General features: G+C 41.5%; 1 protein-coding gene across 1 annotated transcript in view; it reads right to left on the reverse strand.

Annotated features, from left to right (window-relative positions):
• Window positions 1–27,002, reverse strand: part of LOC145341971 (cilia- and flagella-associated protein 337-like) — a 94,787-nt gene that overhangs the window by 13,872 nt on the left and 53,913 nt on the right. Inside the window, exons 21-24 of the mRNA XM_080187120.1 lie at window positions 17,818–17,876; window positions 11,999–12,140; window positions 11,857–11,896; window positions 6,349–6,437 (exon numbers count right to left, since the gene is read on the reverse strand). Coding sequence (XP_080043246.1) covers window positions 6,349–6,437; window positions 11,857–11,896; window positions 11,999–12,140; window positions 17,818–17,876 — 330 coding nt within the window. The remainder of the gene's footprint in view (window positions 1–6,348; window positions 6,438–11,856; window positions 11,897–11,998; window positions 12,141–17,817; window positions 17,877–27,002) is intronic.

Consider the following 27,002-nt stretch of genomic DNA (forward strand, 5'->3'; position numbering starts at 1 on the left):
CAGTGCTAACCACTGTGCTACTGTGCCGCCCAGATGGAGGATATCAGAGGGGAGACCAGCCATTACTGCAACGGAATAATTGAGTGCTGGGGTAACAAGAGCATGGATATGGATTTAAACAGTAGATAATTCAGTTCCTTATTTTTATCTTTGAACTCAGATCAAATGGGGACCTTAATCTAAGAAAGAGAATTTCATAAGGGTTCAATCTGAGGCAGATCCCAACATGAAAACAAATTAGAGGTGATTTTGTTCCTCCTTCGCTATCTTTATCACCTGCAAATGTAGCTATCGTGCTTTTAGCTCCTAGCTTCAGGTTATTTATAAAAGTATTAAACAAGAGAGGTCCAAAAATAGACACCAGTGAGATCCCACTACAAATATTCTTTCAGGCTGATGTCAATCTTTGTATCATTAATCTCTGGGTTCTATAGCAATTCATCGATTATAAGATGTTTCCACTGACTCCCACTATTATTTCAGCCTTTCCACAGGCAAAGTATTACAATAACTTCTTGAAATCAAATTGCACCATATTGTCTTACCCCTATCAAGCTCCTTTGTCAAACACTCAAAGAAAATCAGTAAATTACATCAAAATTTCCCCCTTCATGAACACATATTGGATATAATTTATAATTTTTATCTAGATGCTCCAACTTTAGTTAAGGTTTCTATATCTTTAATCACTATAGATGAAAACTCACTGCTCTGTAGTTAACTGGATCACTTCTGCTACCTTTCTGAAACAAAAAGTGACATCTTTGAGTGTGTGACAGAAGAGTTCAATAGGGGTAAGACAATGTGGTATAATTAAATTTCATTAAGGTATTTAATACTTTATCTCTGGAAAGGCTGAAAATAATGCGGATATCAGTGAAAATATCTTACAATCGATATTAAAAGTTATTGTTGAACACAGAGGTTTGTGATACAAAGATTGTCATCAGCCTGGAATGTCCTCAGTGGGATCACACCAGTATTCCTACAGTATTCAATGATTTCAAAAGGTTTGTGTTGGCATTTCTAGAATTTCATCCTCTATTTCTTTAATCCTTGAATACATCTTATATGGCTCCTGAGACGCACTCCCATTATTCCTCCTTGCTAGCCAAAATGAACACCAAACCTACTTTGCTGCATTTTCAAAATTTGCCAGCCCCAGGGATCCTTCATATCCATTGGAATGTGCTCTCACAATGCTATTAGCTAGTGAGTTCCAGGGCTCATCAACAAAGAAGGAATGGTGATAATTTGCAAAGTTGGGATGGTGTGTGACTTGAAGGAACTTGGAGCAGCTGGTGTTTCCATGCACTTGCTGCTCTTGTTCTTCTAGGTGGTAGAAATCAAACTTGGGAGATACTATCAAAGAAGCCTTAAGAGAGTTGCTGTAGTACATCTAGTAGGTGGTATACATTGTGGCAATGGTACGCAGAGTCATAGAATTTTGCAGCATAGAAAGAAGCCCTTTAGCCCATCATGCCTGCACCAGCCATCAAGTACCTACGTATTCCAATCCTACTCGGTCTGTAGCTTTGTATGCTATGGTATTTCAAGTGCTCATCTAAATGCTTCTTAAACGTGCGAGTTCCCACCCCTACCACCCTTTCAGGCAGTGAGTTCCCACCACCCTCTGGGTGAGAAGGTGTTACCTCAAATCCCCTCTAAATCTCCTGTTCCTTCCCTTAACTATGTCCCCTGTTTATTGACCCATCTCCCAAAAGGAAAAGTTTCTTCTTATCTACTCATAATTTTGTACACCTCAATCAGGTCCCCCTCAGTCTTCTCTGTTCTAAGGAAAATAATGTACGAAGTCTCACAACACCAGGTTAAAGTCCACTGTTTATTTGCTAGTAAACCCACAAGCTTTTGGTACACTGTTCCTTTGTCAAGTAAGTGGAAGGTTCTGATCAGAAACAGGGCATATAAAGGCACACACAGTTTACAGAATACTGATTAGAATGCAAGTCTTTACAGCTAATCTGCTATTCAAGTCTTAAAGATGCAGATAATGTGAGTGGAGATAGCATTAAGCATAGGTTAAAGAGATGTGCATTGTCTCCAGACAGGACAGTAAGTGAGATGTTGCAAGTTCAGGCAAGTCATGGGGGTTACAGATACTGTGACATGAACCCAAGATCCCGGTTGAGGCCGTCCTCATGTGTACGGAACTTGGCTATCAGTCTCTGCTCAGCTACTTTGCGCTGTCGTGTGTCGTGAAGGCCCATCTGACCAGACCATCTATATTGTAGAATCATAGAAACCCTATAGTACAGAAAGAGGCCATTTGGCCCATCGAGTCTGCACCAACCACAATCCCACCCATGCCCTACCCCCATGTCCCTACATATTTACCCACTAATCCCTGTCACCTACACATCTCAGGACATTAAGGGCAATTTTTAGCATGGCCAATCAACCTAAGCTGCACATCTTTGGACTGTGGGAGGAAACCAGAGCACCCGGAGAAAACCCACACAGATGCGAGTAGAACGTGCAGACTCCACACAGACAGTGACTCAAGCTGGGAATCAAACCCCAGGTCCCTGGAGCTGTGAAACAGCAGTGCTAACTACTGTGCTACCGTGCCGCCCGAAGGCTTTCCTCCTTGCTATTTACCACATCACCAATTTTTGTGTGATCTGCAAACTTATTGATCATACCACCCCCCCCCACAACTCAGATTCCCATTCAGATCATTAACATACAGTGGAAACAGCAAGGGACCCAGCACCAACCCCTGTGGTACTGGACGCAGGCTTCCAGTTTCAAAAACAACCTTTGACCATCACCTACTGCCTCCTGCCGCTAACCCAATTTTCCAAATTGCCCTGGATCCCAAGGGCACTTACCTTCTTGATCAGTCTCCCACGCAGAACCTTCTCAAAAGCTTTACTGAAGTCCATATGCACTTATCAGCTACACTGCCCTCATCTACACACTTAGTCATTTCCACAAAAATGGAATCAAATTTGTTAGATGTGATCTTCCTCTGACAAAACCATTAGACTATCCCTGATTAATCCTTGCTACTCTTAAGTGGAAACTCAGAATTTTTTCCAGTAATTTCCCTACCACTGATGTTAGACTCACTGGCCTGTAATTATTTGGTTTTTCTCTACTTCTTGAATAACGATACAATAGCTGTCCTCCAGTTTTCTGGCACCTCTCCTAAGAGTCAGTGGACTCATCAATATTTAAGAACTCAGTGACCAATCTGAACAAGTATGCCACTACATTAACAAATTTCATTAGTGTGTAGAAAATTGTGTGCCAAAAAAGCAAATCTGTGTGTTTCCCCCAGAAACTAAGGATGAACAGAGATACCCACTGATTGCTGAAGTCCATTTCGGCGGTGACCGTGACCTGTACAAGAAATCCAGATTTGATCTATAGAGAACCATCAAAGAGACAGCACCAGACCAAACTAGAGTCCCAGGCTAGCCACACGGACTCTCACCAACTATGGCAATGTTCACAAGACATAACAGGCTACAAGATGAAGGCATGTAGAATCGCCAACAGCAATGCAACCTCTCCCCTCCGATGAGCTCAATGCATTCTATGCCTGTTTTGACAAGGGGTCAGTGAGAGCACACCTTCCGTCCCTGAAGCCTCAGCTGAACCAGTATCTGAGGTCACCATCACAGACATCAGATCAGCCTTCTCAAAAGCGACTGGCCAGGACAGGGTACCCAGTTGAACACTCAGATCCTGTGCGGACCAGCTGGTGGAGGTATTCACAGACATCTTTAACCTCGCCTTACACCAGTCTGAGGTCCTGTCTGCTTCAAGAAGACACCCATCATCCCTGTACCAAAGAAAAGCTAGGCAACATGCCTTAACGACTATCACCTGACATCCATCATTATGAAGTTCTTCAAAAGGTTAGTTATGGCATAAATCAATTCCAGCTTCCCAGATTGCCTGGATCCATTACAGTTCGCCTATCGTCACAACAGATCCACAGAGACACCATCTCCCTGGCCCTACACTCCCTGAAACACCTAGATAACAAAGACACTTAAGTCAGACTCCTATTTATGGCCTGCAGTTGAGCCTTCGATACCATTGTTCCTACAAAATTCATCTCCAAATTCTGTGGACTGGGGCTCGGCTCCTCCCTCTGCGACTGGATCCTAGACTTCCTAACCCACAGACCACAATGTGTAAGGATAGGCAACGAAACGTCCTCTACGATCATCCTCAGAACTGGTGCCCGCAAGGCTGTATCCTGTCCTCACTATATACTCCTTATACACCTATGACTATGTGGTCAAATGCCTCTCCAACTGCCATCAGACTTTGGAATGGATCTACCTTGTATTAAGTTGATTTTTTGCTACAAACTAGCTATGACTGTAACACTACATGCTACACCCTCTCCTTTCCTTCTCTCTGAACAGCATTCTTTGTTTGTGTAGCACATGGGAAACAATACTTTTCACTGTAACTAATACATGTGACAATAATAAATCAAATCAAATTAAATTCAAAGGATTTGAAAATTAGCATCAATGCTAATGTGAAAGGCATGAATATTTAAGAAAATGGTTGGAGTGTCAATCAAGCACCCCACCTTTGCCCTCATACCAAGCTCAAATAATTCCTTCCATTGACTAGCCAACACTTTCTATGAACGGATGTAACACCCTCTACACAAAATAATCTGGGACATGGGTATCCAAAGTAAATAATAAACCCCTGATATTGGTGATAAACTTACTGAACACAATGTGTCACCCTAGCCTTTAACTCTCTGTGTGCACAGGCAAATAATGGTGTTTCAGATCCAACATCCAAGGCTATACAGACTATACAGTCACTGTTGTAATGTAGGAAACAAAGACAAATTCCACAAACAGCAATGTGATAATGGCCAGGTAATTTTTTTTGGTAATTATTTTTTATGCCTGTGCACTAACCTTTAGTGATTTATGTACCTGAGTAGCTAAATTCCTTAATCATCTGCAGTTTCTAATCTCTTGCTATTTAGAAAAATTTTCAATGCCATTCTTAGATGTAAATTAGACTCGCACATTGAATTCCATTTGTTAGTCTTATCTACACATTTTATCTGCGTATTCCTTTATAGCTACCTGCTTCCAAATACACGATTTAATGTTTCAACCAACTTAGTGCATAGCAATGCTGTCTCACAGCACCAGGGTCCTAGGTTCGATTCCTGGCTTGGGTCACTGCCTATGCAGAGTCTGCACATTCTCCCCTTGTCTGTGTGGGTTTCTTCCAGGTGCTCCGGTTTCTTCCTTCACTCCGAAAGACATGCCGGTTAGGCCATGCTAAATTCTCCCTTAATGTCCCCAAACAGGTACTGGGGTGTGGTGAACCAGCAGTGAGGAACCATGGCAGAATGTGATGAGAAGCAGTGGGAAGCAGGAGGAAGAGGCAGTGGGGGCAACAAAGGTTTTGGAAAGGCAATGGTAGGCAACGGACACATCATAATGGTGTAAAGCGCTGAAGAAAGTGCACCTGCATTGACAGACGGATTGGGAGCTGACTTCATAGTTTCCTTTTCCAGTATGGTGGGGGCAGGAAGGTTTGCATTTCTGGCAAGGTCAGCGTTTACTGCCCATCCCTAAAATGCCAGGTGTGGAATGTCATTGAAGACGCAGTCACAGAACAATATACCAATATCTTTTCTATGAAATCCAAACAGACGACGAAATGTCAAAAATTTCTTTTGCAATTAGTGAAAAACTATGGAAAAGGCAAGTCAATAAATCTAACCCACTGTAAGATAATTTGTAAGCAGAAATCCTCTGAAATTACATTTCACAACCATTAAGAAACTATCAAGATGCCAGCTTCAAGTCATTCATCACTTTAATTATAAAGTAAGAGTTCATCTTCCAGTTGAGTAGAATCCTGCAGATAAATTTCCTCATTTGAAATCAGAAAATAAGTTCAAAGACACCCAACTCTTTTGGGTTTAGAAATCCAAGACATGGCTATGAGTTTCACCAATGAATGTTGAAATGGGTCAATATATTCTGAGGCAAGGCAATTGAAGTGAGCACAAACTCTTAAACGAATGTTACAATTATTAAGTTTTCTAAAATGAAGTAATTCTGTCTTAACAAAATACATCTTACGAATAGAACATCTGTTACACACAAATATTGGTGGGAAATGCAGTTAATAAGTCAAATATTTAAGCTTTGGATATTATAAATTAAAACTACCTCCTCTGCCACCAGGCACCTCCCCCACCCAAAAAAAAACACCCACTCATGAAAAATTGCAGGTGTCATCCATGCAATAACAGAAAAGCAAGGCTACATAAGTGCAACAAAACAGATCTAGTTCTTAAGAACTTCAAGTACCTACCTATAAACTCTCCTTTGACATTCCAAAGCTTAACACTACAATCCACAGAGGATGAGAGCAGCAACTGATTCTCTTCCACCAGGGTAATGCTGTAAACATAATAATAGGGAAGAACTGAGTATGATTGCTTAAATATATTTAGCCTCTGCTTAGATGCATCACCTCTTGGTGCAAGGAAACAGGCATTAGCAGTTACATGACTACTTTCAATAAATATCTTATCAGAATTTGTTCTTGAATAAATCAACAAAATTCCACAAATGACCGAGTCTGAAAAACATTCCTTCAATGAATACTGCAGAAATAATTTCCATACAGACGTTTTCAACATCTAGTGTTTCATCAAAGTCTTTTAAAGTCATAAAACATAAAAATATCAATTGAGATATTTAAGTTATTTTAGGTGCTTGTTTATATGGAACATAAGATGGCACCATCACCTTCTAATCAAATGTAAAATTATTTTCATGCCCTCAGGAGAGAATTCAAGTACATAAGAACATAAGAACATAAGAAATAGGAGCAGGAGTAGGCCATCTAGCCCTTCGAGCCTGCCCCGCCATTCAATAAGATCATGGCTGATCTGTTGTGGCTCAGTTCCACTTTCCCGCCCTCTCCCCATAACCCTTAATCCCCTCTCTTATCAAAAACCCATCAACCCGCTTCTTAAAAATATTTAGCGAGGCAGCCTCCACCACTTCAACGGGCAGAGAATTCCAGAGATTCACCACCCTTTGAGTGAAGAAGTTCCTCCTCAACTCCGTTCTAAACCGCCTCCCCTTTATCTTGAGGCTGTGCCCCCTAGTCCTACTGTCTTTTTTGAGCGGGAAGAGTCTCTCCACCTCTATCCTATCCATCCCATTCATCATCTTATACGTCTCAATGAGATCTCCCCTCATTCTTCTAAACTCTAGCGAGTACAAGCCTAGTTTATTCAGCCTCTCCTCATAGCTCAACCCCCTCAACTCCGGTATCCTCCTCTGCACTCCCTCCAGGGCCAAAATATCCTTGCGCAGGTGCGGCGCCCAAAACTGCACACAGTACTCCAGCTGCGGCCTCACCAATGCCCTATACAGCTGCAGCAAGACCTCCCTACTTTTATATTCAATCCCCCTCGCTATGAAGGCCAGCATCCCATTCGCCTTCCTGACCACCTGCTGCACCTGCAAGCTGGGTTTTTGCGACTCATGCACAAGGACCCCGAGGTCCCTCTGCAACAAATGTTTTTTTTGCTTCAGATAAAATAGTTGCAAAATGATTACTACAATTCACTTTAGGAAGGAGCAAGAGCTGAGCATCACCTTAAAAGTGGCAGAGGCAGCAAGACTACTTCGGGAAGTAGCAAGAGTTGAGTGGGGCTAGCTACTACCAGCCTTTAGGTTTGGAACCCACGTTTAGAAAGAAAGATCGAGATGTGATGTCAAAAGGAAGCAGGGAAGTGGCTTACATCCTCAGTCACATCCTCGAAGAATTCCAGCAGATTTGTCAAGCATGATTTCCCTTTTGTAAATCCACGCTGACTCTGTCTGATTCTACCACTGTTTACCAAGTGCCCTGCTATAAAATCTTTGATAATAGCCTCTAGAATATTTCTCATTACTGACCTCAGGCTGACTGGTCTATAATTTCCTGTTTTCTCTCTATCTCCATTTTTAAATAGTAGGGGTTATATTAGTTATCCTCCAATCTGTAAGAACTGTTCCAGAGTGACAGTATCGATTCCCGGAGAGCATTGCAGTGCTGAACGGAGAAAAAGATAGAATCTATTTGGTTAGGACTAATGAACAAAAAGATGCAATCACATTGCTTGGTATAGTCTATAAACCACCAACTAATGGAAGGATGTAGAGAAACAAATATGCAAGGAAATTACAGAGAGGCGATGAAATTAGAGATTAATGACAATGACGGACCTTAGTTGTCTGAATATAGACTGTGATAGCAGTGGTATAAAGGAAGAAAGGGGTAAGAGTGTCTAGACTGTGTTTAGGAACATTTTTTACAGCAGTATGTTTCCAATTTAAAGAGAGGGGAGGCCCTGTTTGACTTAATTCTTCAGAATGGGCCAGGTGAGTCAAATTGGAATGGGAGAACATTTAGGGGACAACAATAATCGTATCACAAAATTTAAGTTAGCTATTGTAAAGAACAAAGAACGATCTAGTGTAAAAATAATTGGGGAAAGCCAATTTCAATGGGCTAAGAATGGATCTGAGTCAAATAGATTGAAATCAAAAGTTGGCAGGAAAAATGGTACAATGAGCTACTTTCAAAGAAGGGGTAGCTCTGGCACAGTGAAGGTATATTCCTCCAAAGAGGAAATGGTGGAGCAAACAACCCAGAGCATCTTGGTTGACAAAAGAGATAGAGGTGAAGAGAAGGCTGAGAAGAAATTCAGCAGATGTATTCAAAATCATGAGAGGTCTGACAGAGTATATAGGGAGAAACTGTACTTTCTCATGTGAGAATTAAGAATCAGAGGGCACAGATTGAAAGCGAGTGGTTAAGATCTGGAATGCAATGCCTGAGAGTGTGATAAAGGCAGGTTCAATTGAAGCATTCAACAGGGATGAAGAAAAATAAATGTTCTTATGACAAGTGTCAGGTGGATAATACAATGAAGGACCAGGCTGAATACAGAAAGCTCAGAGGAAAAATGATAAACAAAATAAGAGAAACAAAGAGGGAGTATGAAAAAATAGTAGCAGCTAGGGCCAAATAAGGACCATAATCTGAAAGTCACATAAAAATAGCAAAAGGGAGGTAAAAGTAGGGCTGATTAGGGACCATGGAGGCAGGCAGAATAGCTAAGATATTAAATAAATATATTTCACTTCTACTTCTACCAAGGAAGATACTATCCAGGGCACATTGAAAGAGGATGTAATTAATATACTAGAAGGATTTAAAATGGATATGAAGGAGGTATTAAATCGGGACCTCTATTAAGGGGTAACGCACCAGGACTGAATGAGATGCATCCAAGGAAACTGAGAGAACTAAGAGTGGAAATTGCAGCAGCACTGGTCGTAATTTTCCAGTATTCCTTAGACACAAGGGTTATGTCAGAGGACTAGAGAATTGCAGATGTTTCACCCTGTTCAAAAAAACCTAATAAATAAATGCCAACCAGTTTAGCTTTGTGGTGGGGAAACTTCAAGAAACAATAACTTAAAACAAAACTAATAGTCATATAGACAAAATTAAGAAAAGCAAGCATGAATTTGTTAAGGAAAAAATCATGTTTAATTAATTTGCTGGCGTTTTTTGAAGAAATAACGGAGAGGTTGATGAGGGCAATACTCTTGATGTGGTTTACATGGGCTTCCAAAAGGTATCTGAATATAATGCCATCTAACATTCTGTGAGTAAAATTTATGGAATAAAAGGGCAGTAGCAATTTGGATTCAAAACTGTCTGAATGATGGGAAAGAGAGTACTGGTTAATGAAACTTTTTTGGGCTGGGGGTACATTTGTAATGGAGCCCCCCCTGGGGCCAGTACTGGGATCTTTGCTCTTCCTGATATATAGTAATGACCTGGACCTTGGTGCACAGTTTCAAAATTTGCAAAACTCAGAAGCATTTTGATGTGAGGAGGTTAGTCTGGAACTTCAAAAGGAATTAGACAAGTTGGTGGAATGGGTGGACCAGTGCCAGATGAACTTCAATAAAAAGAAATGCGAAGTGATTATTTTTGGTAGAAGGAATTTGAAGAGAGTCAATATAAAGCTAAGGGTTCAACTCTAAAGGGGCTGCAGAAGCAGAGGGTGTATATGAGCACAAGTTACTGAAGGCTGAGGGAGCAGTTAATAAAGGATACAGTATTCTAAGCTTTATTATTAGGGCATAGAGGAGAAGAGCAAAAAGGTTATATTACATTTGTATAAGACAGTGGTGCAGCCTCAGCTTTGATATTTTATCTAGTTCCAGGCGCCACTCTTTTGGAAAAATGTGAAGGCAGTGGAAGAAAAGATTCATAAAAATTATTCGAGAGGTGAGGAACTTTAGTTATGAAGATAGATTAAAGAAGATAGGACTGCTTTTCTTGATGAAAGAAAGGCTGAGAGGAGATTTGATAGAGATGTTTAAAGTGAAAAATCTGGACATAGTAGATTGGGAGAAATTGTTTCTGCTCATGAAAGGATCAAGAATGAGAGAGGGTACGGATTTAAAATAATTGGCAAAAGAAGCAAAAGCAACACAAGGAAAATGTTTTCAAGCAGCGACTGGTTAAGGTCTGGAATCCACTACCCGAGAGTGTAATAGAAGCTGTTCAGTCAAGGCATTCACTAGAGAATTTGGCTGTTATCTGAAAATGAAGGATGTGCAGGGTTATGGGGAGAAGGCAAAGGAATGGCACAAGATGAATTGCTCATTTGGCGAACTGATGCAGACACAATGGGTTGAACAACCTCCTTTTGCACTGTAACAATTCTGTGGTTCAAATGTGAGTATTTATACACTATAATCTCTGCCATTCAGAAATGCCAATTGTCCAGAAGTCCTTTGAGCAGATCCAAGCAACTCTGACTTACCACTCGACTGGTTGGATACTGCAAGAGATCAAGAAGCAAGGGCTAACTGATCCTGGGAAATGCTGGGTGAGGGGGGGTGGCGAATGCAGTGACCATGTAGTACAATAAATTGGAGGGTTACCACACCACTCAATTTTTTTCTCCTTGTCTCTGTCTGTCAGTCTTCCTCTCAATCTTTCTCTATCGCTGTTTCTTGTCTCTCTCTCTCTCACATTCTCTTTTTTCGTCTCTCTCCATTGTTCTCTCTCTCTCTCTTTCTCCCTTCTTCCTCAGAAGGAATTCTTCAAATGCAGGTAATAAAAATATAACAAAACTCACTCCAACTTGTAAATCAAAGAAAAGGTTTAATAAAGAAACTTCATTACTCCAAACTTGGGGCCTTGCTCCCAGGCCAATCCAAATTCCCCCACAATTCCCAACAGATTGTTATTTAAAGTGAGTCAGCTGACCATCACATCATTCTGTAATTGTTCCCATGGTTTACTGGGTCAGCTGATCCTTATAGCTTGTTACCACTGGTCACATCACATCCAATACAAAATTGTCACTGGTTACATTCTGATACTCCATACCTCCCTCTCTCATGTATGGAAGCAGATGTTCCCCAACATCATCAGCATAATTTTAGTATAGGGAGTAAAAACATGGAAGATACAGATTTTGGTTAAGTAAAATAATCTTATTTACTGCTTTGTAATATTTGAGTTTTACTGCTTTTTGTTCCACATCTCTTTGGTGTTTTTTCTGCTCACACACTTGTGGTTAGGCATTTTAACATTATTCTATAATCCAGAAAACTTGGTCCCAAGTGTTCAAAACTAGAAATGTTATCATGTGTTAGGATTCCAGTAATGCATCCAAATACTTTGGAAGAGTATGAAGTAAACAAAAATTCCCTTTTAGGGAATTCATAGCATGCTTTATTTTCAATATCTTCACTATCACATCAATTTCTAAAGCATCCAGCTTACCTTGTAACACTGCACTCATGAGCCCTCCAACATGTCAATGCTTTGCAAGAAAAGAAATATATTCAAAAGATTAGTTACAATACATTCAATTTCAGCAATTTGTTCAAAATGCATTAAATATTTGATTAAATTCCATCCTTACTTTCTGGAGTTTGTGTTTCAGGTCCATGAAGTGCATACTGAAGAATGTGGAAGATATAGATGTGCCCATGGTGATCAGCAGCACAAAGCAGTGAGCTGTCTTCACTAATTGCCATGCTGGTTACTGTAGCTTTATAGGTAGACTGATCAAAATATACAATCTGTTAAAATGTTCTATCACACTTTGCATTCAGTTGAAATTATGAACTAAATGTCAAATTCCAGCAATTGCAATTTTGTTTTCTTTCTTATTACCATTACATCTTCCTTTCACTGAATAGCATTGATATGAATCCACCAACATTTCACTCCAATTCTCTGTGTGTGAATCTAAGCAATAAATATTGGTGGGATATCCCAGAGGCCATTGCTTTTGACCTTGACCCTGTCCTCATACATACTAATATCTAGCCAATATGGTAGCTGCATAGTTTTACACAGAATACCGTTTAGTTAAAGACCTTTCAGTCCAAGATGTGTTCTGGTGTTTCTGCTTCATATAAACCTCCTCCCACTCTAGTTCAACTAACCCCAGCAACATATCCGTCTTTCTCAGCATTAATCTAGCTTCACCGGCAGCATGATGGCACAGTTTTAGCATTGCTGCCTCACAGCGCGAGAGACCCGGGTTCAATTCCTGGCTTGACTCACTGTCTGTGCAGAGTTTGCACTTTCTTCCCATGTGTGGGTTTCCTCCAGATGCTCCAGTTTCCTCCCACAGTGTGAAAGACTTGCTCCTTAGTCCCTTGATGTACCCAAACAGGTGCCGGAGTGTGGCGACTAAGGGACTTTCGCAGTAACTTATTTGCAATGTTAATGTAAGCCTACTTGTGACACAAATAAATTAACTTTAAACTTTAAATGGATCGTGCAAGGATAGTTGAGTGATCCTGGCTCACACAAACTCTGAATCCAGGGATGCTGATATCTTTACCAATACCTGGTTAAGGCTAATAAACACTGCAAAAAACAGTGATAGGGCAAAGGTACTTCATTTGTATGGTTGGATTTGTATGGATTTGTATGGTTGCACCAATTTATGCATTTAGCCACTGAGCAACCAGCAATATTATTAAATGTAACATCTGTTAGAAGAAAAGCTATTGACCAACTTTAATGTTATACTGAGGTGATCCCATCAGATGAAGATGTATGAACAGAGTCTAACAGTAGCAATATCAGAGTTTGCATGAAGCATCACATCCACAATTGAAACTCCCAGCACATAAACTGTTCACACTAACTGCAGTACAAACAGGTTATTTTACAGTTTAGATTCAAAAGTGGAGAGTTGGGCTCAGGCACAGCTGGAACTTGCCAAAATGGCAAGAGAAATATTAGAAATTTAGTGAAAAAGTTATGGAGAATTCATAGTCTTTCTCTTAGGAATAACACAGAAAACTCTATTTGTTCACAATTGTCCTACAAACAGGTATTACTACATAATCAGATACATAGCCTGAAACAATAAATGTCATTAGCACACAGATCATAAATCCCAGGAAGCAAGATCAGGGCCAGGGTTTTCTGGCCATTCCGCAGCAGGTTTTAACTTAACAGATAACCTCCATTAACTTTGACGGGGCTGGAAGACCCCATCAGCAGAATCAGTCAGAAAATTCCACCCCAGGAATTGAAAGAGCCAGCATAAACCAAAAATAAACTCTGAAGCAATTTCCTGTTGTTCTCTTTCTACAGCATAAATGCACTGTAAGGTTCCACCTATACAGTAAACTGTAGAATTAGTGTAGTGACAAAGTTTGACCATCTATTCAGTATCCAATTTATTATAGATGCAACTAAGACCCTTACTAAATGAATATAGGAAGGGTTACAAGATTGCTATTTCTGAGGAATTAATTATTCTGAATGACCTTCATACAATGCATGAGATGTTTCCAGATATCAGCTATCCTGCCAGCAGGGGCATCCCAGAACATACTTTTGTGTTTACCCCTGACACATTTTTACTGACTTAGTATCAGAAAGAGGTGAGCTCAAATGTAAGGCATAGTGAGCAATATGCTCAAATACTAATGAATGCTACAGAGCTTTGGGAATGTGTACGAGACTAAGAAAGCTTTGTTCTTTGAAAGAACCTAAACCCAAAAGAGGACTAAATTGTTCTGATGAAGGGTCCTCCAGACTCAAAATGTTGGCTCTATTCTCTCTCCACAAATGCTGTCAGACCCGTTGACATTTTCCAGCATTTTCTGTTTTTGTTTCAGATTCCAGCAAACGCAATATTTTGCTTTTATCTTAGGGCTAAATTGGACAAGTCTCAAAAATGAGTGCTGGCATTGTGGTAGCAGTATCTTCACACTTAGTTCTCCTTCTCACATCCTATTTTCCCTGCATTCACAATCTCTTCTGACTTAAAATCTGCAAAAGCATACAATCCTTTTATTAAGCAGGAAAAGATTGACTATAATACAATACTCCTTCACCCCACCCTTATCTCAACAGATTTTAGAACATAGAAAACTACAGCACAAACAGGTCCTTCGGCCCACAAGTCGCACTGATCATATCCCTACCTACTAGGCCTATCTATAGCCCTCAATCCCATTAAATCCCATGTACTCATCCAGAAGTCTCTTAAAAGACCCCAACAAGTTCACCTCCACCACCACCGACGGCAGCCGATTCCACTCACCCACCACCCTCTGAGTGAAAAACTTGCCCCTAACATCTCCCCTGTACCTACTCCCCAGCACCTTAAACCTGTGTCTTCTCATAGCAACCATTTCAGCCCTGGGAAATAGCCTCTGAGAATCCAACCAATCCATACCTCTCAACATCATATAAACCTCTGTCAGGTCACCTCTCATCCTTCGTCTCTCCAGGGAGAAAAGACCGAGTCCCTCAACCTAAGCTCATAAGGCATGCCACCCAATCCAAGCAACATCCTTGTAAATCTCCGCTGCACCCTTTCAATAGCTTCCACATCTTTCTTGTAATGAGGCGACCAGAACTGCGCACAGTACTCCAAGTGGGGTCTGACTATTTTAAAGGAATACGCAAATTACAAAGTGTATCTTATACTATTATGTTCTCAACAAGTACACAGTCCCTGTAAACCAACAGACCAATTGTGGTGAGATGCACTCAACTCTGAAACCAAGTGCCACTTTTGTGGATTTCTCATCAAATCCTCCCAGATGATTATCACACTGTGAGCCAGCTGGTCTCAGTGGAACTCTAGCTTCCACATGAATGTTTTCAAATTCCACTCTCTAAAAGACACGCATTTCCCTCCCTTACCACAATATTACACTTTGCCAATTTTTTTCATAGATCCAAGAACTGCAACTTAGCTAGGCAGTGGTGATAAAGATGCATAGTTACATGATTCACAGTTGCAGCCACCAACTCATTAACTGAATCTGCACACATCTTACAACAGTGCATTTCAAAGATTTTTCCAAAATGTGCTCCCATTTTGATGCTTGAAAATAGGCATAGCCAAAAAAGTAAATAGTGGGGGAAGGTGACGTGAGCTGCCAGAACAGAGGTGGAGAGGTAACAGAGATATCAGAATTGGAGAACGTGGGGGTAGTTATCGCAGATGGGCTGGGTGGGGAAGGAGTTAGTGGGAGAGAAGCCGTCAAAGCAGAGAAAGTGCTAGATGACAGCTGGTGATTGTTTTATCCCCCAACTATCTTGCAAGCTTCTGCTGGAAGATGCAACCTCAGTGTTCACAGGCACGATCTTAGCATGCGAGGCCAAAAATCAGATTTGTGCCCTGCTATTTGCATAGAATTAACTATATTAACATGAAATTAGCGAGTTCAGCAAGACTGCTTCCCCTCTCCTGGATTCTTCCCCCTTCGCCAGCAAGCTGTCACAGCAGTAAAAATCATTACTGCTCAGGAGTCACAGGGACCAGATACCATGACCATGCCAAGAGGGATCAGAAGCCAACTGAAGCCCCTGGGCGGTCAAAGGCATGGTCCGGCAGTGCCCATTGGGCAGTGCCAGCCTGGCACCTTGGCAGTGCCCGGTTAGAAACAAAAAGTGTGTTGGGGAAATTCAAGGGAGTGGGGCCTGAGTAGGAATGGGGTCTGAGAGCGGATTTGTTTGCACAACAACAGGGGCTTATGCTTATTAAAGGAAAAGATCCAGAAAGAAAATCAAAAGGACAAAAGCAACTGTAAATTTAATAAGGTGCTTACTGTTCACTGAAGTTAAAGAGAAGGGCAGAGAAAGGCTCCCTGGTAGACGTGGTGAAGTTGACAAGTAACAAGCCAGACATCTGAAGTAATCCTAGGATGGGTAATCTTATTATGACCTGTGAAGCGATGGTGTTCTATTGGTGTGGCTGATTTCTTGAGAAATTGTGTAGAAGCTTGAATGCATGCATGGGCCAATTCAAGGCAGAGAAATATTGAAAGGAGAGATTGAAATCCTGGAAGTGGATCCATGGTGAAGGCATCTGAGAGAAAGCAGTGTTTGGAAGAAGATTCTAATGCGTGGAATTTGAAAACATTAATGTGGAAGCTAGCGTTCCAGTGAGACCAGCTGGCTCACAGTGTGATAATCATCTGGGAGGATTTTATGGGAAATCCACAAAAGTGGCACTTGGTTTCAGAGTTGAGTGCATCTAACCACAATTGGCCTGTTGATTTACAGGGACTATGTACTTGCTGAGAACATAATAGTATAAGATACACTTTGTAACTTGTGTTATCTTTTAAAATCTGTTAAAATACAGAAGGGTTGAAGGAGTATTGTATTATAGTCAATCTTTTCCTGCTTAATAAAGGATTTAAACTTTTATATAAAGCTAAATGACAGTCCTGTTACTCTGTTCATCCACACTTATAAAGGAAAAGCCACTAGTTACAACTATTGAGCCAGGGTTCCATTCTGGGACCTAACTGTCCAGTAGTAACATCAAAGTAAAACATATGCAAAGAGGACACATAGGGCCTAGGAATCAAGCATGGGGTCCCAGCTGCCTTAGAGGTGGAAGAACTTAAGATCCAAACTGCTCATCTTGTGACCCTTTGGCAACCCCTGTCTTACAGGATAGCTTAAAGGCAAGATCTACACAAGGTCAGACACTTGATTGCTCTGCAGCAAAGGCAGAGGCAAGGATATTGCATGTGCCAGTTTGTCAGAGGGTAAAATCATACACAAATTATATTGGAGGACTCAGATGGACCAAACTACTGAAGGAGGCTAATGGATTCCAAAATACTAAATGCATTGAGAATCCTGCAGGAAAGCTTAAACTCAAGAGTCTTGCTCAAACTTGTCAGAAGGTTTTGTGCAGAGCTTGGAGCTATCCTGGCCAGTATGGAACTGGTGGCCTAACATGATGTACCATCTGACAGCTAATATCCCAAGTATCCCATTGCAATATAAGCAGCTTCTACAGTCAGTGCTGAAATGGAAATTCAGACTGAAATCATGCAAGGCCAGCTTAGTCATGGCTATAGATACCAACATTCAAACAGATGTGCAATGTGTCACAGCGGTCCAGCAATCTGTTTTCTACCGAAGTATTAGGATTGCTGAGATGCCACCCAATGGGAATTCTATTGTCTCTCTCAGGATGACAGCAATCGTGTACCCTTCCTACCACTCTGCAGATGCCTTTGCTCTTTGTCGACCAGCCAGCTCAGACCACTGCAGCCCATGCTGAGATAATGTAGTCTGAAGCCAAGCCTCTTCGACTGAAATGTTAGCGTGGTAAACGTTTGCACAAATTTCCAGTATTCATCCCACAGTTTTTTCTCGTCCAAGTGGAAAATCATGGCAGAAGAGAAGAGCACAATCGGATAATATAAACATAAATTTAAACTTGAAACTTACACAAAGAAAGTGAGCTAGTAATTTTCCACCGTGAAATATGTTCCAAAAGTGAATGTAACCTAAGATAGACAAAGCATAGTAATTAGAAACTGCTTTATTGGCAAATGGTCCAGTAGCATTAAATGAAAAATTATCGGGAAACATAACAATGCAATTTCCTCATTCCTTTGAAACAGATACGGCAATGCATCATTTGCACACGGGGTCAGGTCAATGAAAATGACATATGGTTGCTTCAATTCTCCCTTCCCTTACCTCAAAGGGAAAGTTTATTTCCTCAGTGGTTCCACCTGATCACTTGTCATAATTTCAGTGGCAGATCAGCAGAAATTTTTGAAAAATAATGTAAATGACTATTTAGATCATTTGTTCAGAGCTCCCAGTGATATTCCAAGTTTACATTGGGAAATCTAACCCTGTATATTTAAGTGATAAGTTCAGAGATAGGGGGTGAAATTTTGAGGCCTCTCCTGCTTGCGGGATCTGCTGTCAATGGGCTTTTGAACAGTTTCCTCATTTACAGCCCCAGCCCACCATCATGGGGCCATAAAATTCTGCCCATTATAACTAATCATGCAGTTGCGTGTCTATTTATCACATGATTGGCAGTAGCTGTAGCAAATTAAATAGGCAAGACTTAAGCACGAACAATAGCCGCATTAAATAAATGTGCACTGCATACGTTTCTCATGCGTCATGTCCAGTAAGATTAGTTTATTATACTTAAAATGACTTAAGCTTAGGTATTTGATGGCATTATTCACTTAGTTTTGAAAAAAAAACTACATAAAATTCTGCTCCAATGAGTAAACGAAGTAAGAACATGCTCTCCAGCATGTAGCAATAAAATAATGCACACTTGACAGTGGGTTTTGTGGGGCAATCAAGAACAAAAGGTCGTAGTTTTAGCGTAAGGTGTACAACAGAGATAATAAATAACTTGTCTCAAAGGGTCATGAACCTGTGGAATTCACTACCTCAGAGTACAGTGGATGCCAGGACATTGAATAAATTTAAGGAGATAGACAGATTTTTAATTAGTAATAGGTTGAAGAGTTATGGAGAACAGACAAGTAGAATTGAGGCCGAGGCAGGATCAGTGATGATAGTACTGAATGGCAGAGCAGGCTTGAGGGCCTGAATTGCCTATTCCTGCTTCTAGTTCTTATATTCTTATTAAAAGTACAAATTTCCTAGAACTACGTTGGACTTGAGTTAGAACTCTTTTGTACTGTCATTGACAGATGACAGTTCTGCATTATTATGAGGTACCTGACAGTCTTAATTCAAAAGTGTAAATGGCAAACCTTCATGAACAAATACATATTTTTTTCAAGAAATAGAATCCCTACAATGCAGAAAGAGGCCATTTGGTCCGTCAAGCTTGCACTGACAATAATCCTACCCAGATGCTTTCCCTGTAGCCCCACACATTTACTTTGTTAATCTCTCTGACACTAAGAATCAATTTAGCGTGCTCAATCCACCTAACCTGTCCATCTTTGCACTGTGAAAGGAAACTGGAGCACTGGAAGGAAACTCATGCAGGCACAAGAAGAATGTGCAAACTGCACACAGACAGTCACCTGAGGCCAGAATTGAACCTGGAACCCTGGCGCTCTGTGGCAGCAGGGCTAACCATTGTGCCACCCCCCCCATCCTCAAATATATTCTGAAAAACTGCACCGTTTCTACTGTTTATCTGTGCATTCAAATACTGCCTAAGCTGAAACTATTAAGTTGGCATTAAGGACTAATAAAAGAACTATTACTTGAAATGAAATACATGATAGATAGCTAAATAGAGGAAATAAAAATGCTGAAAGTAGTTCTAAAAATATGAAATAATGAAATCTGAAATGCAAGAGGAGGGGACAACTAGGAAACAAAGACTATAACATATTTAGATTACAATGCCCAAAGTGAAGAGGAGAAAGTAAAGGATAAGGGTACTTGGCAGGAACAAATTACATTTCAATGACAGAAAAAGGGAATGAGCAGTGATAAACATGAATCCCTCCAACTTGTCACCCATCTTCCCTTAGCCTCTCCCAGTTCATCAAATCTGTGAAACCCACCTTCAAGTCTTTCCATCCCAACCCTATTAAACTTCATTATGGTGCAGATCTGGGGGCAAAATACTAAAGTTTGTAGAAAGTACAAAATTTCAGAATATAAATTGAATGGGATAGTGTGTGACTTCAAGAGAATGTAGACAGATTAGCTAATTTGACAAAATGTTATCAAGCTGAAATAATGGGTGGGATTTTACGGCCTCGCCCAAGCGAGACCAGAAATTCCCGCTGAAAGTCAATGATCATTTCCGCTGTCGGTCCCTGGCCTATTCCAATTCGGTGGTAGGCAAGACAGTAGAGTTCTGGCAATTAACTTTGCATTTCCAACATGTTCTGTTTTCTATTTCAGATTTCCAACATCTCAAAATATTTTACTTATAATTTAATGCAGAATAATGTGAGGTGATGCAGACTTGGAGGAAGAATATGGTAATAAAATGATAATATTTTAAAGGTATGGAAGAGCCTAGAAGCTTAGACATTCAGACATACAGATCATTAAGGGTAAAAGGACAAAGCAATAACATTGAAGAACAAGTTAACAATGCTGCAAACAATTACTCAGATCTGCTAGATTTTATAAGGGCATATAGTGCAAAAATAGAGGTATTACTAACACAATACAACTTGTCGGTTAGCTGCAGTACAATATTGTGACAAGCTTTGAGCAGCTTAGTATTTCTGAAAATGGTGCAGAAAAGATTTCAGGAATATGTGTCTTCAGTTATGACAGAAATCGAAAGAAGCTGGCAATCATTTCATTCGAGTAAAAAAGACTCAACAGAAGAGCTGATCAAGTTGTTTGAAATCATTTAATGTCTTAATAAGATCATAAGATACAGGAATAGAAGTAAGCCATTTGCCCTGTCAAGTCTGTTCTGCCATTGAGATCATGACTGATCTGAAATGATTATCCTCAACTCCACTTTCCCACATTATAAGACATAGGAGCAGAATTAGGCCACTCAGCCTATCGAGTCTGCTCTGCCATTCAATCATGGCTCATATTTTTCTCATCCCCATAACCTCTAATCATCCTTATTAATCAAGAACCTATCTAACTCTGTCTTAAAGGCACTCAATGACCTGGCCTCCACAGCTTTCTGCAGTGAAGTGTTCCACAGATTCACCACTCTCTGGCTGAAGAAATTCCTCCTCATCTCTGTTTTAAAGGATCGTCCCTTTAGCCTGCGGTTATGCCCTCTGGTTCTAGTTTTTCCTGCTAGTGGAAACATTCTCTCCACATCCACTCTATCCAAGCCTCACAGTATCCTGTAAGTTTCAATAAGTTCCTCTCTCACCCTTTTAAACTCCAACATGTACAGACCCAGAATCCTCAACCGTTCCTCATACAACAAGCTCTCATTCCTGGGATCATTCTTGTGAACTTCTCTGGACCCTTTCCAAGGCCAGCACATTCTTCCTTAGATATAGAACATAGGACAGAACAGTACAGCACATTACAGGCCCTTCAGCCCTCGATGTTGTGCCGAGCTATGTCCAAACCCAAGATCAAGCTATCCCACTCCCTATCATTCTGGGGTGCTCCATGTGCCTATCCAACATCCACTTGAAAGTTCCTAAAGTGTCCAACTCCACTATCACAGCAGGCAGTGCATTCCACACCCCAACCACTCTCTGAGTAAAGAACCTACCTCGGACATCTCTCCTATATCTCCCACCATGAACCTTATAGTTATGCCCCCTAGTAACAGCTACATCCACCCAAGGAAACAGTCTCTGAACGTCCACTCTATCTGTCCCCCTCATCATCCTTTAAACTTTTATTAAGTCGCCTCTCATCCTCCTCCGCTCTAAAGAGAAAAGCCCCAGCTCCCGCAACCTTTCCTCATAAGACCTACCCTCCAAACCAGGCAGCATCCTGATAAATCTCCTCTGCACTCTCTCCAATGCATCCACATCTTCTCATAGTGAGGTGACCAGAACTGCACACAATATTCCAAATGTGGTCTCACCAAGGTCCTGTATAGGTGCAGTATAACCCCATGGCTCTTAAACTCAAACCCCCTGTTAATAAACACTAACACACTGTAAGCCTTCTTCACAGCTCTATCCATTCAAGTGGCAACCTTAGATATCTGTGGATATAATCCCCAAGATCTCTCTGTTCCTCCACATTCCTCAAAACCCTGCCTTTGACTCTGTAATCCATGTTCAAGTTTGTCCTACCAAAATGAATCACCTTGCACTTATCAGGGTTAAATTCCATCTGCCACTTTTCAGCCCAGCTCTGCATCCTATCAATGTCTCTTTGCAGCCTTCAAGAGTCCTCCACCTCATCCACTACTTCACCAATCTTGGTGTCATCAGCAAATTTACTAACCCACCCTTCAGCCCCCTTTTTGAAGTCATTGATAAAAATCACAAATAGCAGAGGATCCAGCACCGATCCCTGTGATACACTGCTGGTAACTGGCTTCCAGTCTGAAAATTTTCCCTCCGCCACCACCCTCTGTCTCCCATAAGATAGTCAGTTACTTATCCAATCGGCCAATTTCCTTCTATCCCACACCTCCTTACTTTCTTCATGAGCCTACCATGGGGAACCTTATCAAACGCCTTACTAAAATCCATGTATATGACATCAACGGCTCTACCTTCATCTACACACTTAGTTACCTCCTCAAAGAATTCAATCAAATTTGTGAGGCAAGATTTACCTCTCACAAATCCGTGCTGACTATCCCGGATTAAGCTGCATCTTTCCAAATGGTCATAAATCCTATCCCTCAGGACCTTTTCCATTAACTTATGACCACTGAAGTAAGACTAACTGGCCTATAATTACCAGGGTCATTCCTATTTCCTTTCTTGAAGAGAGAAAAAATTCACCATTCTCGAGTCCTCTGGCACAATCGCTGTGGACAGTGAGGACCCAAAGATCAAAGCTAAAGGCTCCGCAATCTCATCCCTTGCCTTCCAAAGTATCCTAGGATGTATTCCATCTGGCCCAGGAGACTTATCGACCCTCAGGTTTTTCAAAATTGCTAATACATCTTCCCTCAGAACCTCCTCCATCCTGTCAGTCTGTTTCACACTTGCATCCTCAAAAACATGGTGCCTCTCCTTACTGAACACTGAAGAAAAATATTCATTCAACGCCTCACTTATCTCTTCTGACTCCATGCACAAATTCCCATTACTATCCTTGACTGGCCCTAACCTCACCTTGGTCATTCTTTTATTTCTCACATAAGAGTAAAAAGCCTTGGGGCTTACCTCGATCCAACCTGCCAAGGACTTCTCATGCCTCCTCCTAGCTCTCCTAAGCCCTTTTTTTAACTCATTCCTTGCTACCTTGTAACCCTCAGCAACCCAACTGAACCTTGTTTTCTCATCCTTACATATGTTTCCTTTTTCCTCTTGACAAGATACTCAACTTCCTTTGTGAACCATGGTTCCCTCACTCGACCATTTCCTCTCTGACTGACAGGGGCATACCTATCGAGGACATGCAGCATTTGTTCTTTGAACAAGCTCCACTTTTCATTTGTGCCTTTACCTGACAGTTTCTGTTCCCAGCTTATGCTCCCTAATTCTTGCCTAATCACATCATAATTACCCCTACCCCAATTATAAACCTTGCCCTGCCATGTGACCTTATCCCTCTCCATTGCAATAATGAAAGACACCAAATTGTGGTCACTATCTCCAAAGTGCTCTCCCACAAACAAAGCTAACACTTGGGCCAGTTCATTACCAGTATCAGGTCCAATGTGGCCCCACCTCTTGTCGGCTTATCCACATATTGCGTCAGGAAACCCTTCTGCGCACAAAAAGTGCCCCATCCGAACTATTCGACCTGTAAAGGTTCCAATCAATATTTGGAAAGTTAAAGTCACCCATGATAACTACCCCGTGACCTCCACGCCTATCCATAATCTGCTTTGTCATTTCCTCCTCCACACCTCTATTACTATTTGGGGACCTATCGGAAACTTTCAACAACGTGACCGCTCCTTCCTTATTTCTAACTTCAGCCCATATTACCTCAGTAAGCAGATCTCCCTTGAAATGCCTTTCAGCAGCCGTTAAACTATCCTTGATTAACAATGCTACTTCTCTACTTCTTTTAACATCTTCCCTACTCTTACTGAAACATCTATACCCCGGAATGGCCAATAACCATTCCTGTCCCTGTTCTAACCATGTCTCTGTAATGGCCACTACAATTATGGGGCTCAAAATTACTCACAATACTCCAAACGGGGTCTGACCAGAGCCTTATACAGTCTCAGGAATACATCCCTCCTCTTGTATTCTAGTTCTCTCGACATGAATGCTAACATTGCATTTGCCTTCCTAACTGTTGACTGAACTTACATGTTAACCTCAAGAAAATCTTGAGCAATGACTCCCAAATCCCTTTGTGTTTCTGATTTCCTAAGCATTTTCCCATTTAGAAAATAGTCTATGCCTCCATTCGTCCTGCCAAAGTACATAACCTCACACATTTCCACATTGTATTCCATCTGCCACTTCTTTGCCCACTCTCCTAACCTGTCCAAGTCCTTCTGCAGCCCCTTTGGTTTCTCAATACTGATATGCATCATCCCCATAACCCTTGAGTCCCTTCCTGATTAAAAATTGTTCCATTTCAGCCTTGAGCATACTACATAGCCTTCTGCGGTGAAGAAGTCTGCAGATTCACTACCCTCTGAAGGAAGGAATTTCCCCTCATTTTTATCTTAAATGGGCGACACCTTTCTCTAATGTTATGCCCTTCGGTCCTAGACTCTCCCACAAGAGAAAATAACCTCTCAGCATCTATCCTGTTTAGTTCCCTGAGAATCCTATATGCATCAAAAAGGTCACCTCTCAATCTCCTAAACACCATTGAGTACAAGCACAACCTACTCAACCTATCTTCATAAGAAAATCACTCCATACGCAAGATGAAACTAGTGAACCTTCTCTGGACAGCCTCTAATGCCAGTATATCTTTCCTTAGACATGGGAACTGAAACTGTTCATTGTATTCTTGGTGGGGGGTTGTTTAACTAATGGCTTAATTGGAACTTACGGAATCTCTACAGCAAGGAAAGCGGCCATTCGGCTTATCGAGTCTGCACCAACTCTCTGAAAGAGCATCTTATCCAGCCACAACTCTGTCCTAGTCCTGTATCCCCAAGCATTCAGCATGGCCAGTCCACCTAACCTGCACATCTTTGGACTGTGGGAGGAAACCGGATCATCCAGAGGAAACCCATGCAGACACGGGAAGAACATGCAAATTCTACAGAGACAGTCATTCAAGGCCGAAATCGAACCCAGATCCCAGGAACTGAGAGACAGCAGTATTGTAGTGTGGTCCTGTATAGTTTTAGCAAGAGCTCCCTACTTTTGATTTGGTTTGTTATTGTCACCTGTATTAGTCTACAGTGAAAATTATTATTTCTTGCATGCTATATAGACAAAGCATATTACACATAGAGAAGGAAAGGAGAGAGTATAGAATGTAGTGTTACAGTCATGGCTAGGGTGTAGAGAAAGATCAGCTTAATACAAGTAGGTCTGTTCAAAAGTCTGATGGCAACAAGGAAGAAGCTGTTCTTGAGTCAGTCGGTATGTGTCCTCAGGCTTTTGTATTTTTTTCCAATGGAAGGTGGAAGAGAGTACATCCAGGTGTGTTGAGTCCTTGTTTATGCTGGCTGCTTTTCCAAGGTCAGTTTACATGATGCACTGGGCTTCATTCCATGGAAGGTTAGGGGGCATGGAGTTGGGGGTAGGGCATTAGCGTGGATAGGGGATTGGCTGTCAAATAGGAGGCAGAGAGTGGGGGTCAATGGGTGCTATTCGGATTGGCGAGTGGTGACTAGTGGAGTGCCCCAGGGATCGGTGCTGGGGCCTCAGCTATTTACCATTTATATAGATGATCTGGAGGAGGGAACCGAGTGTATGGTGTCGAAATTTGCTGATGACACCAAGATTGGTGGAACGGCAAATTGTGCGGAGGGTGTGGAAAGTCTGCAGAAGGATCTAGATAGGCTGGGCGAATAGGCCAGGAACTGGCAAATGGAATTTAACATTAGCAAGTGTGAAGTTGTCCACTTTGGTAGGAATAATGGTAGGAAAGACTATTACTTACATGGCGAAAAACTGCAGCATGCAACGGTGCAGAGGGACCTCGGGGTCCTTGTGCATGAGTCGCAAAAACCCAGCCTGCAGGTGCAGCACGTGGTCAGGAAGGCAAATGGGATGCTGGCCTTCATAGCGAGGGGGATTGAATATAAAAGTAGGGAGGTCTTGCTGCAACTGTACAGGGCACTGGTGAGGCCGCAGCTGGAGTACTGTGTGCAGTTTTGGTCGCCGCACTTACGCAAGGATATTTTGGCCTTGGAGAGAGTGCAGAGGAGGTTTACTAGGCTGATACCGGAGTTGAGGGGGTTGAGCTATGAGGAGAGGCTGAATAAACTAGGCTTGTACTCGTAAGAGTTTAGAAGAATGAGGGGAGATCTCATTGAGACATATAAGATGATGAATGGGATGGATAGGATAGAGGTGGAGAGGCTCTTCCCGCTCAGAAAGGACAGTAGGACTAGAGGGCACAGCCTCAAGATAAAGGGGGGCGGTTTAGAACGGAGTTGAGGAGGAACTTCTTCACTCAAAGGGTGGTGAATCTCTGGAATTCTCTGCCCGTTGAAGTGGTGGAGGCTGCCTCGCTAAATATATTTAAGACGCGGGTTGATAGATTTTTGATAGGCAAGGGGATTAAGGGTTATGGGGAGAGGGCAGGAAAGTGGAACTGAGCCACGACAGATCAGCCATGATCTTATTGAATGGCGGGGCAGGCTCGAAGGGCTAGATGGCCTACTCCTGCTCCTATTTCTTATGTTCTTATGTTCTTATTCACAACTTTATTTTTATACTTCATTCGAAATACCAACATTGCATTTGCCTTCCCTATTCTGGCTGAACTTCCTTGATAGCTTTTTGTGATTTATATATACAAGGGCCCCCAAATCCCTCTTTCTCTATTTAAGAAAGATTCAGCTCCCTTATTATTCCTATCAAAATACATGTTTTCCTACATTACATTCCATCTGCCAAGTTTTTGTCCACTCACTTAACCTTCTATATCTTTCTGTA

The sequence above is a fragment of the Carcharhinus amblyrhynchos genome, chromosome 1, assembly GCF_965287045.1.
Source record: "Carcharhinus amblyrhynchos chromosome 1, sCarAmb.v2.hapA, whole genome shotgun sequence".
Classification (NCBI taxonomy): Eukaryota; Metazoa; Chordata; class Chondrichthyes; order Carcharhiniformes; family Carcharhinidae; genus Carcharhinus; species Carcharhinus amblyrhynchos.